Source organism: Notothenia rossii, assembly GCF_949606895.1.
Source record: "Notothenia rossii genome assembly, chromosome: 7".
In the NCBI taxonomy this organism is placed as follows: Eukaryota; Metazoa; Chordata; class Actinopteri; order Perciformes; family Nototheniidae; genus Notothenia; species Notothenia rossii.
The window spans coordinates 36,639,289-36,656,919 of NC_136905.1; the positions used below are offsets into that span (position 1 = coordinate 36,639,289).

Below are 17,631 nucleotides of genomic sequence, written 5' to 3' on the forward strand. Positions count from 1 at the left end.
GGTGCATATTTGTTACAACAAACATCGTTCAGGGAGAAGGGGTCGCTCAACCCACCCTGCAGATGTTTTAAATCTTACTTGCAGCTTCAGAGGGAGCGCACGGCACCAGAGTATGAGTTTTAAAAGACAAGCGCCACCAGCTCCTAAAGGTCATCCATTCACCAGATGACCTGACATTTAGAGATGTTATTTAAAGGAGAAACATATCTGCCATTAATGTAAATTCCTGAATTAAACTACAAACCATTAATGAAATGACTTCTGTTTTTGAAATCCTTGTTAAAGGAGGGAGTAATTATCACATGCTCGGGCACCCAAGGTTCCACACACTGTTAAAGGGGTTAGCATAGCTATTTAAGTAGACCAGAATTGAAAATAAATTAGTATAATGCGTTATTGACATTCCACTGCTTCTCACACCATTTCAGGGACTTTATCACTGCATTAGAACAGACCACCCAAAGGTAATGAGAAGGAACTTTTAAGTGATGAAACTCTACAACTGTTGTAACTGAGCAAAATCTTCTCCCAGAAATGACTGTCTAGAATGCCATACCCCAGAGTAGAACGTACCGATTGATCACGACGGCCCCTTCTAGAGAACATATTACTTTCATACCTTAAATGGTATGAAAGGAGGGAGGGTAAATTTCTCATGAGGAGATAATTACAAATGCTAGCAGAACAAGACGACCCACCCCGTATACAGATGTTGATGACAATGATGAGTTAGTTTAAATGATGGATGTTCGGAGATGAGATTGATCAATGAATGTCCAGCTGATGTGATTCTTTACATTATGAAATCATGTGAAGAAGTGAGCAAAATAAAATGCTAAAATGGAGTGAATCCATTTCAATTTATTTTATACTATTCCAAGATAGTGTATTTTTATTTTCAATTTATTTTATACTATACCAAGATGGTCTATTTTATTTGACTTTACTATTTTATTGCTATTCTAAAATGGTTTATTTCTTTTCACTTTGTAAAAACAAGTGCCTTAACACTGAGCGTGGTATGAGAACGGTTTCTGTGAAAGGAGGGAGGAAGAAATGTTCTGATACCAAGCCATTGCTGCTATTTTGAAGAATGATATTGAATGTAAACACTAGAAGTTATGCACAAGGGAAAACTTTTATGTTTGAACACAGACAAGAATTTATTTTGTATTTTTGTAAAGCCGGCTGTAAAACCATTCCATTTGATTGTATGTTTGTTAATATGAGATATGTAATATGCAAAGTTCAGATGAAGAACTCATTGATTTCAGTATTATACACACCTTTTAGGTGTGTAAGGAGGGACTGTTAGAAATTAAAATCAATGTTTTAATGGGGAAATGTAGTTTAAACATGCCGTCAGTTTTAATGCTCTTTTATACTGAAAAACCAGAAATTCTTGTGCACAAGCAGTTAAGCTTTTATTCTGAAAATCCTTCATCTCCGGTTAGCATTTAGCATGTGGCTAATATACGATTTCCTGAAGAGGTGAATTTAGTAGCGAAATGATATAGAGTGGTGCAAACCGAAGCCTACTGATTTAACACTACAACTATAGATGTCGAGATACTACCATGCTGAATATTAAATGAAGGTACAGTTTATTTGAATACATTGTTTACAGACGAGAGTAGCATGTGACAACTTCCGGAATGACCGGAAACCAAACGAGCCGAGAAGTATTGTTTAGAGTATTGATTACAGCGTTTAGAATGTGTTAAATGAAAAGTGATGAAAGAGAATATGAGGAGAAACGGTGTGTTAAGCATATATTGAATGTGAAAAGAACCTATCCTCTGTTTAAATGCAATAACGGACATTGGAGACGAGGCGAGCCGGCTGGCGGGGAGGAGCCAGCACACCATATATAAACCACCGGAGGAGAGATCCACGCTCTTGGCTTCCCTATCGAGGAGCGGATCACAGCTGTTTGTCTGACTGAACAATATTTTGTCTGTAACACTACCGCGCCTTTTTTAATTAAAGTACCCAATTGAACTTTCACAGAGACTCCATTTAGTCTCCTATTTTAAAGCTTCTCTCCTGGTCGGGAGAATAACGAACACAGTTAACAATCGGCAGTGTCACGTTAGCATTGTTTGTTTATTAGCTTGTCTAGCTACGGCAGTGTCACGTTAGCATGTTTGTTTATTAGCTTGGATAGCTACTGCAGTGCGTCTGAAACTAGTTTGTATTTTTGCTTTTTGAAAACTTTTTGTAGCATTGTACTGTATTCCTTCACCCACCTGATATGAAGTGATCACTGCATAAGCAAAAGCAAACGGCCGGGGGGTCCCATCTTTCAGTCTTGTTCAGACGGCTCCTGGCTCTTTTAATCGCTGCGATCCACTTTTCCCTCCTCTCCGCGTCTTTTGGAATGCGATAATAAGATACACCTTTCTTCTTCCCACGCCTATTTGTGCAACCTGGTGCACAGCAGTTATCCACCATCCTCGACAGTCTGCCAGTGCCTGCCAATGAATTTACTGACGCGATTACTGCCAAAATGGCTGCCCCCTTCGTTTCTCGTCACGTGACCAGCATATGTGACATCATCCGCAGGAGCTCTATAAGCAATAAAACTGCAATTCCGTTATCTGCTGTCCGCTCTGTGCTCCGTGCACTCTGGGTCCTGCAATTCCTGCTTCCTTACGGTAGTAAACAATAAATGAAGTCGGCTGCGTAATGTTCTTACGCCTGCTGGCATTCTTCATACTTTACGCAGGACCATATCAGTGGAACCCATTGGTCGATTTGGGTGATTTACACCTATTTCTTAACCAAAATATCCAATAGAATCGAGGGGCAGTTCCCAAATCCACGTAAACATTTCCATAGAACCAAACAAAGCACATCTGAAAGTACAAGCCTGGACGGCAAAACCTTATACCCAGTATATTGCCATAAATATGATGGTGGATTATCAGTAAAAAATTATACGTTACACAAAGAAATTGGATTAACCTGGGGCGGCGTTTTTATTCCGGTGAACACAACTTTTGATCACAAATCAAAAAGGTAAGACGTAATTATTCAACCCAGTCTCACGGCATTTCGTGTTCACCAACACGATTTTTAATCTATTGATTCGTGTTCACCAACACGATTTTCCCCTTTTTTTCGTGTTGCACAGCACGATTTTAAAAGCAATGTATTTCTATTGGTAGTCTTTCCACTTTTTTTTCGTGTTGCACAACACGATTTTAAAAGCAATGTATTTCTGTTGGTAGTCTCACGGCATTACGTGTTATAGGAAGACCAGAAGCTGTGTGGTTCATAAAAACATGTTCTTACTCAATATCAAGCCACGATTATTGCTTTTATTTAAAATCGTATCATTTCGGACTTTTGTTGCTGTCTGTGAGGAAAATAAATGGGGCTCATTTTTCCTTTTAATTTGTTATTCTTTTCAAAATAACACACTGTTATTTAGTCAACAATAACACACAATTATCCTTTTTTTTATTTATTTGTTTAATTCAATAATCTCGGGCTTTTTTGCCGTCCTTCAGGAACTGAATTTCAAAATAAAAATAACCGGAAACAGACGTAGGCCTATAAGGGACATTTCGAGCATCATCGAGTTTAGGATGGCCGAAGACACTACACTACCCATAATCCCCAATTAAAATGAACCGATTAAACATCTCTCTGAAACAGTTTAAACGCATTTCAAGTGGAAGAATTGTTTGTGTCTCCTCTTCGTGTCTCGGGAAGCTGGAAGCTGTATTATTTTCAAAAAATAAAAAAATAAAAAAATGTTTTTTAACCATAACGGGTACTTTACACAACATTGAGTCAAACTTATCCTTGTTTTAATCCTTGTTTTATTTATGTTAAATTGTTGTTGTCGGTTAATTTTCCATTTTATTTATTTTGGTTTAAGATATCATTATTTTTTATTTATTATTATCATGTTAGATGTTTAAACTTTTCTGCATTTTATAAGGCAATATATACTTTTTTGTTTTTGTCCGTAGGCTACTTAGGTTATTAAAGAGTTATCGTGTCAAAATATAGGAAATGTAAAATTACATCATTCAGAGCACCACCTATTGGCCAAAGATGCTGCCACCGGCATTGCGATCCATCCTCTGACAAAGTAAGTTGGGTCACTAAAGTCTGATACATGTTTTGCTTAGATTTAATAATTGGGCCTTTTTTTAAGCCTTTACTCGCATGGTTCATCATACATACTGAACTGTTCTAAGTCTGATAAATGCTTTCGCCATAATCAGCAAAGCAACATTAATGTGAAATTATTCTTGCGGGCAGCTAGCTAGCTAGCTCACGTTCAACATAAGCTTAAACTAGTTTAGCTACATTTATATCAGCTCATAAGTGGTGTGTGAAAAATATTTGTTTTAATTACGGCTAAATACATCGGTGTTAAAGTGTGAGTTATACGTTATCTTAATCGCTTTTGTTTTACACATGACAGTACTAACGCTGGCCGACATTTAAATATATGTTTGGGGGGGAGGGGCATAGTCCACATCCATGTGCTTGTTACGCGTATGAAACAGGAAACACGTAAATGAACTCAGTCTGTCTAAAGTAGTTAAACCGTCACAATGTTCATTTAAAAAAACTAGTTTCACTACATAATTCACTTTTTCTGTTCTCTCCTGCAGCTCCTGTACCCACACCACAAACCCATACACTGATCTACACCATCATAAAACCAACGGCACTTTTAAGAGCCAAACTCAACCTATCTCCCTATCTCCCTATCAAGCTCTCTTATATCTATCATCTATTTCTTTATTCACCCTTCTATCTATGCTGTGCACTTCTCTACTTTCCTGTGTTTGTCAGTTTGTCTGTCTGTCTGTCTGTTTGTAATCCCGTGTTAATCATGCCAGGTGGGTCTACAAAAAAGACATGTCCCTTCTGTCAGAACATTTTATTTTGTGCACAGAAGATGTGTGGACATTGCCTTAAGGAGCAGCCAAAAAAGCCGCGGCTTGAGAAGAAGCTCAAGAGGTTTGATGAGAAGCGAGGGGGTTGGGTGTCAGGGCAGAAGAAGAACCACAACATTGCTTCCATCAAGGATGAAGCCATTGTCTTGGTATGTACACTTTTTACTGTATGTTAAGGCCCGGACACACCAAGCTGACACCAAAGAACTGACACAGACGGACCCTGACTGTTTGCCAATATATTGGGCCAGGATCAAGTTGAATGTTGTTTTTATATACATTTATTTCTTAATGATGTTTGTATCTTATTAACCAATATACACTTTGATATCAACTTCAAATACAGATATTATTGCAAAGGTATTATTTAATATTCTCTTTTCTTTCAATTTTAAAACTACTTTTATCTTAACTTTCACAGCCAAGGGACACTATTTTAATTGAACTACACATTTAAATAAACAGAGCACTTCCTTCACTTCCATGCTGTGTTCCATTCTTGCTTATGTACACACTTTTAGACCTTAAAGGTAGGGTATGTAAGTTTGAGAAACCGGCTCGAGATCGCTAGAATTTGAAAAAAAAAACAACTGGAGAAAATCTGCCACTTTCTTATAGAGCCCCTCCTCCAACACACACGAACGTGCACATGACCAATGAGGGCACGAGATAGGTTTGTGCACAGATGGAAGGCTGACAGGCAGGTAGGCCATCCAGTTACTTTAGCCGGGCCGGCTCAGATGATTGGTCGTGCTTTTTAAAGTATTACGGCTTCCACAGATGACATTTTTTTATGGATTTTTTGTCAAAGCACTTAAGATATTCATTGCTATCGGGATGTTAAGAGCATTCCATGGAATATAACAAAAAGTGTATCTCGAGCCGGTTTTTCAAACTTACCTACCCCACCTTTAATAAGACTACATAATTGTATGTTACTACTCTATATTACTCTTACAACTGCAGCCACAACATACGGGAACGTTTTACATCGTAGCACGCAATTTCAATTTCAACAGTGTCAAGCTATGCTTGGATTGTGTTACATTTTTAATTATGCAATAGTCATTGTAAGTGTTAATTGTTGAGTGGTCCCACATTTGTATCTTATTGTACTTTAACTTTAAGATTATCAGGGTTTGAACTGGGACTCAGGATACTGATTTATTTGTATTTTGTGTTTGTCTATAAAATATTTTCTGCTTCTACTGTGTAACCCTTCCTGGTAAATAATGATTCTGCAAAAGCTTAACTCAGCATCTAGGTTTATGAATGGCATACAACTAGATGCTGTCATCAGTAATGTTATAGTTGTAGTTATATAGTTGTTGTTGTTGATGTTTCCTTTCCATTTCTTTAAACAGTAAATATATTATTTTGTCATTACAGCTTGAGAAACTCCATGCCATTGGCTTTAAACCAGTGCTGCTTCTTGGCAAGGAGACCAGGAAGAAGGACGTCAAATGTGAAATCCTAACCCCTCGCTGCACACTGACCGCCTATGCCCAGGATTACCTTGACAAGATAGGCACTTTTTATGAGTACCTTTGTGAAGGTGAGATGCTTGCACTATATCTTCACAGTTCACAGTATTGTGTACACAAAATGTTTGTATCAATGGAGAGCTTAACATTTCCTGATAACCAACACAGTTATATGGAATGAGTTTGGATCAACCCATTTAATAAAGTCAGTTAAGTTAACAACAACTTACAGCGACTGTTTTCAATCCATTTAAATCTTGTGGGACAACAACTTGATCCAGTATTTATCCTTTGATACAGCCAGAAAGCAGTCATTCGAGCCATTTATTTGGGTTTGGAAAACTATATTTTTGTGAGACAACTAACACACATCCTTTCTACCTGTTAACTGTCACTATTTTTAGCTGCAAAGTATTACAAAAGTTGAAAGTGATTGCAAAATATTTAGGGTTATGGACAACGTTTGACTGTTTATTATTTTAGCAAACTACATACAATAAATACATTTTTAAACACTGAGTATGTAGCCTAATGAGACATGGCTTACTCTGCAGAGGGAACTTGTGGACATTTAACTGTTATTTACCAGGAAATAGTTAGGCAAGTTTACGTGAATTTGAAAAACCATTTTGGGGTATTGTGCTACCACTTGCGCATTCATTGTATACAAGTTGAAAGTTGTAAAGTTGTTAATGTCAAGGTAGTTGGGTTTGATGACTGAAATGTATGTTTAGGCTTGAGCCATCCCTTAAGCAATTTCCTTTTAGCAAACCGTTCCTAAACGGTTTCCTTTATCAACGCCCAAAAGGGAGAAATATTTTGAGGTTAATGGTAAGAGCACAATACATGAAGACGATCCCAGTTGACCACATATTCAGTTTGGCAGTTCTGTATTAAGGTCATGTTTCTCGGATTGTAAACAAAAGCAGTTATCCAGTGCATCCAGAGGTCCCTTTACATTACATTTATGTTTTTATCCAAAGCGACTTGCTACTTATTTGATTGCACTTATGCAAAACAAGTTTGCGTCAGTCTCATAAATTCTGAACAAAATGTGTGGATGTAAATAATGTAAGGGAACATACATGCACACGTCTATATGTTGTCTACCGACAAATTGACATGTCACATCACATGTAGAATGTAGACACAAATCGGAAGAATAATATCGCAAAAACAAAACCATAAATGGTTGACTGGATAAATACCACAATTTCTCTGCTATTAACTTTGACTGCACACAGTCCTATGACATGACGAGTATATTTTTGACCCTTTCTGGAAACATACCTTAAGCACGCTGTATTTCTTATTTCTAGATATATGAGTTAACCTCTTTGTCTTAAGCAAGTCAAGACCAACATTTGTTTAACTTGCACAGGTTGGACACTGGACTCCACTGGCCAGGGGGTTGCGGAAGATCCTGAGGAAGAGACAGTCACGCTGAACCTCACACCCTGTGACCCATCTGAACCAGAAAACAACTGGCAGGGGGCAGGGACCACAGAGAGCCAGGTGCCAGAGACAAGCACCGTGCAGGTGGAGGTGCTGAAGACCCCTCCCGTGAAGCAGTGCACCATCATAGAGGTGGGGCAGGAGGAGCAGCCGCAGCGGGATGATGTGAGACAGGCTACCACCACGGAGGGGCCAGGTAATAAAATAGATAGATTGAATGGGAGGGATGAAACCCTCTTTAATGGTCACACATGCAGAGCACACAGCACACAGTGACATTTGTTCTCTGAGATTTGCAGCTTTTATATTTATAAAAGTCAAGAGTGTTTTCCGATATTTTCCTAAAAAATTATTGTAGGTAACTTGTTGACAAGTCATGCTTCTACAATATCTCAAAACACCTAATTGCACTTCTTGCATTTTTGGGAATAATGATTGTTCCAATAGGTAAATAATAATAACAACAATAGCTTAATCTAAATAACAATTTCACCTACAACTTCATAAATATGAAAGGAAAATGGGATACTTGGGTATGTGTATATCCTTAGGTACTCGGATATAAATAAATATTAAACGTTTAGAAAAATACAGTCTTTCATTTCTGAACAGACATGTGGTTACTATATGGTTATACCTTTTTCACACAAAAATGCAAAGCAACAGCAGGCTTACTTTACATTTGATAAATCACAAAATAAAACTCCTATGTGATTTGGTTTACACACAGAAAGGGTCTTACATTGTAGCGTTGGGCAGTAGGTTGATTACATCAAAATGATTTGACTCATGTCCATATATTGTACGAGAGGTTGATATCATTAATATTGTGGTCTACCTAAAGCAATCCCTGACCATAGGGGTAAACTTCGAAGCAACTCATGCAACAACGTCATGCAGCATATTTAAACTTTATACTCAAAAACTGCATTTAGATACGACACTGTCCCATAATGAACATACGGGGAATAAACTTAGGTTTTTGAATCAAAGTTAAATTCATTTAACGTTACAGCACAACATGTTAATATTTATCAAACTATTCCTTACACATAAAGTATGGAGTCAATTATATAGGCAAGACAACAAAACACCTAGACTTCATAGATCAACCTCAATTAAATCGCAATAACAAAAAAATATCTGTACCTAACACCTATTGCATCATGTGATGCTGCATTTGTGGGATGTATTTTGAAACTTGAGTTTAAGCTTAACTTGGTGTACTGTATGTATATAGTAATATTTTTTCTTCAACCCACAGCTGTCAGGACAGGGTCCGTGAGGGACACAGTACTTGGTCCTAGACTCAAAAAGAAAAAGTCAGGTATATTAACAGTATTAAGTATTTTGACTGATTATAAACATTTGCATGAGTCGAATTGATTGGTATTCTAATAAATCTATCGACATGTACTTTAGCAAAGTGCATGTAAACGCAGTGATTGATGTTTCTTCAGTGAGTTAACAATGCTATATTGTGACTAATAACTATAACTGATACATTATCCAAAAATCCAAAGGGCTTTAATTGTCTAATTAGACTAAAATACATACAGTTATAGTTGATAAGGTGATGATGAGAATGCTAGGCAGTAAAGGAAGCAGCAGTGCAGTATTTTATTTGGTCATCTCAGGCTCAGCAGTGGTATGGTCATTCAAACGAGCATCCCATGTTAGGACTGAGAGCAGCTTGGTTCCATTTCAATTATGTATACAGTAACTTTTGACCAGTGATAACAGTGTGGTCACTTTTCATCGTGCAAGTCTGGTTGCTACTTAAGTGTTCATAGTTGTATTTATTTTATTTCTAATATGACTAATACTGTATGTGGAACCTGCTTTGAAGTTCACATATTGCTCCTACCACACTCGCCTAGAAACTTTCCCCATCAGGAGTGTAATAAAAGAAAGAATGAGAAAGGTTAGACGGGAATAAAAGTAATGCATAGGTTGTGCTTTATGATTTACAAACTTCCAACACAATTGTTTGCTAAATAGCTAATATGCGTTTGGTCTTTCCAAAATTAGAGATTTGTTTTCTTCTCTTGATAGGGAAAAGCAGAAATGTTGGTGGAGTGGGAGCCCTGTCCAGTATGGTATATATCTTCCAGTTACTTGGCTTCATGTCATCTGATGTAGTCCCATGTTGGAGAACAAACACATGATATTTAACAAATGCAAAACATCCAAATCTACCACCAGTCCTCTTATATATTTCACTGCTGTTATACTGAAGCAGCTGAAGTAGTGTAGGAACAAATGATTGTTTAACTTCATTGTTGTTAATGTATGTGTTTTTGTTTGGTTTTATTGTTTGTTAGAACATTTGTTTTCATTTCTATGTTCACTTTTTCTAAATGGTAAATGAAACATTTACTTATATAAATTGAGTTATAAGATGTTTGCTTCACACATGGTTTATGCTTTTTGGAAAGACGAAACCAGTAACTGTAACTAACATTATTCCATTCTGTTTTCAGTGGCAAGGAGTGGGCTCATTCCTGGCAGCCGAAGAATTCTCCGGGATAATGCATAAAAATAAAATCTGTTATTTGAACACCAGTTTTGTTTTTGCACGTTTGTTCTCTTGTTTATATGCTCCATTTGAGTCATATTTAATGTTTCTATTAGAAATAAGATGAAAACCTCCACCAAAATGCATTTGACTTTTTAGGAAATTACAGTTGAAATACTACATGATTTCATTGTCAGTGATAGGAACACCATAACCTATTTTAAGCATATTCATGTGTGAAATCTGGTACTTTGCCATCCACTGCCTTATCTAATTTGTTTAACTTCCGAAGTAGAACGCTTTGGAGGTAGGCTTGCATATAAAGCGTCTTTGGGTTTCAGAAAAGCGCTCTAAAAATAAAATGTATTATTATTATATCATTTAATTATAGGCCTAATTAAAATGATCCTGATCTGGATCACTGGTTTTGCTACTACATTTGAAAGCTTTTGGGGACAAATGCTTGAGATATTAAAATGGTAGTGATTACTTTGAATTTTCTTTTTCACTTATTGAAAACCACAACTCGAGTATCAGGATGGTCTTTATCTGGAAAGTTATCCACATCTCATCACCACGTTGTCACGGCGACCCTTTGTCACGTCACAGATACGGTACCCGAACTCAGATCGCCACCCAAACGATACTGCCGTTGCTAAGGAGGCAAAAGTGCAAATTTGTATTTTATATTTTTTTAAACACAGGGTTTAGTTTCGGATCGCGCCCGATTGACGGATTTCTGAAAGGAAATGGAGCCTATACGGCCGTCAACGCAAGTCGAACGAGTCCACGCACACACGCCGGAAGAACTACAAATATGTCATCTCTGTGTACTTCGTAACGATTGTTGGGCGCGTATCTAATGGGAATTGTAGTTTGTAGCACTGCTCTCATATCATTTCAATGGGTTAACTTTCTATTCTTCTGTGTTTTTGTATGTTTTGAGCTGAGGGGCCAACTCAACATACAATGTTGATGAAATGAATGAAATTTGGTGATGATTCATGGTTTTTGTGTTAATGTAATAGCAGTTAAAACAGGACCGGTCAAATTTGACCGCGAACACCAAAGTAAGGGGGGGATAGGAGGGTTTTAATGGAACCATTGCTTATGACATTGATGATATTTTAAATCAAAAAACATATTCCCTAAAATGTGGAAGCTCTGGATGCCATACAAATGAATAGTTGATATTTTTTTAGGGCCACAACTTTGGCACTAGAGCACCTAGTTTTATCAAATGCATTTCAATGGTGAAACTATCCAAACATATTGCATATGACAACATTGTCCACTATGATGAAAGGTGTGTAAGCCAAAAAAACCTTATTCTGGTTCCATCATGGGTAACCCCACCCATCCTCTCCACCTGCAGCTGGACAGACAGATAACCCCCCCACCAGACAGGAGCTCCTTCTCCAACAGACTGCTGCAGCTCCGCTGTCACAGGAACCGATACAGGAAAACATTCCTGCCGACTGCAATAACTCTGTACACAACACGTTCTCACTCCCAACCGGTCACATGTTGAAGGACGGTCAATTCCTTGCAGTATCAATACTAATTCGGCTGACTTTTATATTTGATCCAATCGGTATATTGGTATATTTACACCATAACGGTGCACAGCTGATAGAAAGGGACACCTAGTGGTTAAAGCACGTTATTGAAATGTATTATTTGTATTATTAGATATTAATAGGAGACACAGACAGACAAACTAATAAGGCTTTATTTAAACATTAAAGAATACTTTAGGTTAAAGTCTTATTTTGAATAAGAAAAAAGCTTTGGGGGTATAAATATTAAGCCTGACAAAGTACTAATATATTGCTTTCCTGCAATGTTAACTACTGTATGTTTAAGCACTTATTTTAACTGATATTATACATATGTATTATACTCTTATAAGATGTATGTAGATAGTATAAGAAATGTGCAGAATATGACAGTTTAATGGTGGAGGTATACACACATATTGATAGATGTCTTGTAATGCACTGTTGAGGAACCTGCGACCCAAGTTGTTCATCTCCGACCTTGTCAGGTATTGAACATTCAATAAATAAAGAACACAGAATTATTAAACACAGAATTTGTGTGATTATACTAAATGATTTACAAATAAACACCACTGCATATTTACAACTGTTACACATGCTGATGTAACGCAAATGTTTCCAACTTCGGATCAATAAAGTATATCTTATCTTAAGATGATCGATGGCTACTGCCATATTTGCAAAATATGCCTCTGAACCTTGACAAGTGCATGTTTCAGGCTTATCAATGAACAACAGGAGGGGTCACAGACATAAGACGAGCTGTTAAATAAAGCTCTTTTGACCTTAGCTGGCATGTATATATACCCACATGACAGCTAAGGTCAGAAGAGCTTTATTATTTATATTATATTATATATATATGTATATATTATTTATATTATATTATATATATTATATTTATTTTTATTATTTTATTATTTATTAATGCTGCCCATAATGGGCAGCATTAATATATATATTAATGCTGCCCATTATGGGCACAAGCAATTTCCCCCCATTTATTAATTATATGTTTTAAATGTGAGTGTTTCCTATCCCCTAAACCTCCAGGGATGTACACAGTTTAATACTGGCAACTTCTTAGTATGGGAAATATGAAAACGTCTTTTAACAATTTCCAGCAGAGACGTGCCATAGAACATGTTTCGAAACACACAATAGTGTGTAGTTACTACACAGTTACTACATTTGTAGTTCTGGGGACGGGGTGGGGGAGGGGGTGGACCCGTTCAAATCCAGTTTTGGACAGTCTGCCGTGGTTCCATCCCATTTCAAAGTGCTGTCTGATTCTCGGCGTAACCCTCGGCGCACACTCAAACATCCAATCAGAGCTTGACCATGGGCGCGGGAAGGAGGGTGCTGAGGGCGCTGCAGCACCCCCTAGCGGCAGGCAGGGGGTGCGGAGCTCCCCTGTCTGAATTATTATTTGACGGTTTTTGCTGCTCCCGCTGTGCATAATCTGTGTAATATGTAGTCAATAAATTCCACATTGTTGGTAAAATAATATTTTGGCCTGCCCCGAATGTTTTTTCTGTAGCCCCGGACAATTCTACCTCAATAATATAATACATTAACCGTGCTTTACGTGAACCTCATCAAGACACTAGAAAGGACGGCAGGACTGTAATTTCCCATGTTCAGTGAATGCAACAGAGGCAAGACACCAGACCAATCAGAGAGTTGCATGGAAATAAAAGTGTGCTTGTGTCGTTCAAGCTCGCGGCTCTGTGTGTGTGCGGAATAGCGCATTTAGTGTGTGTGAGAGAGGGGGAGAGAGAGAGGTACCGGTGCCAGCAGCAGGGACCGTGTTGTTAGCATCTGGTTAGCTAGCTGCACTAACGGACATACGGAGCTGTTTGTTCCACAATAAGCTGGAGGAGAGCTCTCCTCTCAGACTGAGGGGCTCAGGTGAGCTAAAGGACTCTCTGAGTGTTTAGATAGTTAACTTTAGTCTAAGTTATCTCAGTGGGTCTCAAACGGTTTGGTCAAAAATTATTCAAAAGATTATTTCCGCGGCACACCTTCATATGATCATTATGGTTATAAAAAAAATAAGAGAATAAAGGAAAAACAGTTATGAAATACTATATGGCAGTAAAACAAGAATACAGTTTGAAAGGGGAGTGATTTGTAAAATATCCATAAAGAAAAAGAACATCTGCTTACAGTTGTGTTTCATCTGGGTGTTGAGAGATGTATCCATAGATCTCTTAATGTTGCTCTCAAAGTGCACCAGATTGATGCTTTTAACTTCAATATTTAAAAAAAATCTTCCCGGGGGAGTATCCCCCCAGACCCCCCTAGAGGTCCCCACTCGTAAAAAATAGCACTTTACCCCTGCCTATATGCCGTGAGCTGATTATCGAGCCTTCATTGTAACAGTCGCGGGTTTACTGTGTGTTTGCTTGTGGGGAGTTTTTTTGTGCGTGCTCTAGTGCCCGTAATAGTGTTCACTGGAGTCCAGCACCTCAGCACCCCCACTCAAAATACCTTCCCGCGCCTCTGTTGAGGACTATCACGGGGTTTGTCCATGGTTATGGCTAGAAAGGATCCGTCTAGTGTAAATATGACGTCACGTTCTCGTTGTAACTCTCGTTGTAATTGGAGCGGCTCGGAAACACATCTACAGCAGTAACATGATGCAACATACACATTAATGCAGCGGCAATATTAATAGAGAAACATCAGACATAATAGTAAAACACTGCAAGGGAACATTTTATTGCACCAGGAGCTATCTTGGGACTTTTACTGCGACAACGTTGACTTGCCTGTGAATAAAAAATAAATCATAGTGTTGGTGATCTACAGTGTTGTCATTCTTCTTTGAACACCAGCAAGATCTCTAACACCCTATTTCAACAATCACACTCCCTGTAATTGACATAATTAATAGATAGTTTAGCTTCTCATCATCAGTTGCTGTGGCCCACTGATGTTAACGATCGTAACTGAAAGGCTGCCTGCCAAACGTAAACATTCAGCCATGTGACATTCAGCCAAACTCTCGCGAGAGTTTTACACAAGAGGGATCCTTTCTAGCCATAACCTTTGTCCATGGATGGGTTTGTCCAGCGCCGTATAGACTGAGAGTTATGTTATCTCCGTTCACTCCAATGGACCACTTTTTTACAGCAACGGCGGATCGTGGAGCCTCTCAATCGTTCCCCGGAAGTTAGCGCCAAGGCTAGCAGCGCAGTAGAGTTGCAGCATAATAGACCGTTCGTGACGGACTTTTGAAAGGTAAGAAGAAGTTTAAAGATTTATATTGCGGATATTATCAGTACATCTGATTCAAATTAACATGTGTATTAAAGGATGTCAGTGGGTTATCCCTAAATTAGTAGATTTAGGGAACGTTTACAGATAACAGATAAAGCTACCGGATCAAGTTAGCAGCACACGTTGAACAGCCTTTTAATTGTAAATTCCGTTCTCTTAATGTCATTTCGTCCAACATTGTTGAATTAGAGAAGAGGGGCTTATAAACGGGATTGTATGCGGGGGTGGAGGGAGTTAAATATTAGATAAATATAAAGTTTTGTGCGTGTAAGAGTGAGTGTTTTTAGCAGAGCCATATTGTGTCCTTGTGATTATGTTGATTATTACCTGTCTGTATTATGTTGCAGCTCAGCTGATTTTGGATTGATGGCAAAGGGAGAGGGACTTAAGTGAGAGTGAAAACACAAGGTAAGTTTAATACTACTGTTTTATATAAGTAAGCATACTAAACATGTATTATATCACTGTATTATATAAGTAATCTTTTTAGTAACCTACTGTATGGCAGTGCGAGGGGCAGTGATGTTACAGGTGGAGGAGCAAGACTGCAAACTCACAAGACAGAGAAATCAAAGTTTGTTCTCCAGAGAAGAGTTTGATTTCACTTCAATTTTTTATTTCATATTTTCTAAAGATGTAGAAATGGCACAAAAAAAACTTGAGAGGTGTAACCAAGACAACTGTAACAACATGAGTAGAGAGCCACCAAGGTTTTTCAAGTCCCTCTCTCACTCCATTTTGCCAACCCAAACTTCCAGGTACATGACGGGACACCTTGCTTGTTTGCGCTCCTCTGGCTGGGTGCTGGCAGGTGGAGGGCAGTGATGTTGGCAGGTGGAGGGGCAGTGATGTTACGGGTGGAGGGGCAGTGATGTTACGGGTGGAGGGGCAGTGATGTTAGCTGGGTGCTGACATGGCTGGTATAGCCTCTGCTCTCAGCCTAGTCTTGCCCTTTTTTGTCTTGACAAACTGGTCTGCATCAAAATGTGCCTGCGGAGTGACTTGAGGTTACTTCACACACAGAACAACTCAGTTTTGTCTGCCCACATACATATTCCATAGTGGTTGAATACACAGTATTAGGAAACACTTTATACTTACTGGACATGTTATACTCATTACATACTGTATATAAAATATGACCAAGAATGTGAGACAACTTTATAGAAATTCATATCACATCTGTTACTGATGCCATTTGTCATACTTTGTTAAAGTCACAAATAATAAAGTTCCATAACTTCAGTTGGGAACAAAGACCACACCTTATCTCCCCAAGGCAATTTCCCATCCAATAGGTGTGCTATATAGGTGTGTATAACCCTTTCTCCTGTCTGTTACTCCCTCTTTCAGTACAAGAACCAGAGGGGGATTCAATGGAGCCTGAATACCTGCACTGAGACCCTCACCCTGCACCCTGAGTCTCAACTCTGTGTTTTTCAAGCCTTTCCCTTTTTTTTTTGTATTAAACAAAACATTAAGCTTTCCCAATGGTGTGGTTTTCGTTTTGTGAAAAAGTGAAAATGCAGTGTTTGTATATAATTACCTCACATATGTTTTGCTGTTGGTCTTGAAATTGCTTCTGCTGACTTGAGCCAGCCATTTTTTCCTCCGCTCTGTGTCAGTGGGGAAGCCGTACATTCGTACTCCTTTCTCGGAGCGATTTGAGCATCCCCAGGCAGCACAGCAAACCATGGTGGCGACTAGGAGGCAGCACAGCAAACCAGGACAACACGGAGGAAAAGGCACAGACAAACTGCATGATATGCTATTCAACGTTTATTGAATTCCATGTATTTGCAATGGATGTTCCTAAAACAACACATTTAACATCATCATCATGCTGCTGCTGCTGCTGCTAGTCCTTTGATAGTCACCTGTCGGTCTCCTGTCCTTTCTGAAAGCCATAAAGATGACATTAGTCATTTCGATAACTTGTGTCCTCAATTACCATGGGATTACTGAAACTATCAACGAATTTAAGAAAATGGTAGAAATTAATCTAATCTGAATTTTGAAGTATTCCTTTAGATCCCCTCCCTCTAAATATATCAATAAACATTAGAAAGTGATGCTCCTGACTACTATACAAGTTTAAGAAGATAATATTGGTTTGAAAGAATTCAAAGCTATAAATAAACAGCAACAGGCTCTTTAACCAAGGCAGTAAACTAGTAGCAAATTCTATTTTATTTTTTAAAACATATTGATGTAAATACATACACATATCGATTTGTTGTATAAATATTGCAAATCAAAACCTTTATTCACTAATAATTACCAAAAGTCGAAGTTCTATCTCCTGTTATCAATGCATTCACATTGCCCGCCATGAACTTCCGGGGAACAATTCTCGTCTGCATGAACCACGTGACGATAACCGTTTTTGGACTTCCGCTGTC

General features: G+C 38.2%; 1 protein-coding gene and 1 long non-coding RNA gene across 3 annotated transcripts; both read left to right on the forward strand.

Annotated features, from left to right (window-relative positions):
- The first annotated feature begins 4,483 nt into the window (after positions 1-4,483).
- Positions 4,484-10,641, forward strand: LOC307013007 (uncharacterized protein). 2 transcript variants are annotated; one of them, XM_079640233.1, is made up of 6 exons: positions 4,484-5,074; positions 6,315-6,480; positions 7,791-8,060; positions 9,129-9,191; positions 9,920-9,963; positions 10,348-10,641. In XM_079640233.1, exons 1-6 carry the CDS (start codon positions 4,862-4,864, stop codon positions 10,507-10,509), a joined length of 918 nt encoding a protein of 305 aa, XP_079496359.1. In that variant the 5' UTR covers positions 4,484-4,861; the 3' UTR covers positions 10,510-10,641. The 2 variants fall into 2 exon arrangements, with proteins under 2 accessions (XP_079496359.1, XP_079496360.1); XM_079640234.1 differs by lacking the exon at positions 9,129-9,191 and having other exon boundaries at positions 7,791-8,029; positions 10,348-10,522.
- A 3,047-nt stretch (positions 10,642-13,688) lies between these two features.
- Positions 13,689-16,715, forward strand: LOC307047201. The gene is made up of 2 exons (XR_013810368.1): positions 13,689-13,855; positions 15,083-16,715. It is a non-coding gene; the product is annotated as an uncharacterized lncRNA (long non-coding RNA).
- Positions 16,716-17,631: the final 916 nt, after the last annotated feature.

What these genes read in the sequence shown, in the direction of transcription:
- LOC307013007 (XM_079640233.1), top strand. Translation starts at nt 4,862, where the DNA reads ATGCCAGGTGGGTCTACAAAAAAGACATGTCCCTTCTGTCAGAACATT. An exon ending in AGGATGAAGCCATTGTCTTG is followed by an intron (nt 5,075 to 6,314) that starts GTATGTACACTT and finishes TTGTCATTACAG; the next exon opens with CTTGAGAAACTCCATGCCAT. An exon ending in TTATGAGTACCTTTGTGAAG is followed by an intron (nt 6,481 to 7,790) that starts GTGAGATGCTTG and finishes TAACTTGCACAG; the next exon opens with GTTGGACACTGGACTCCACT.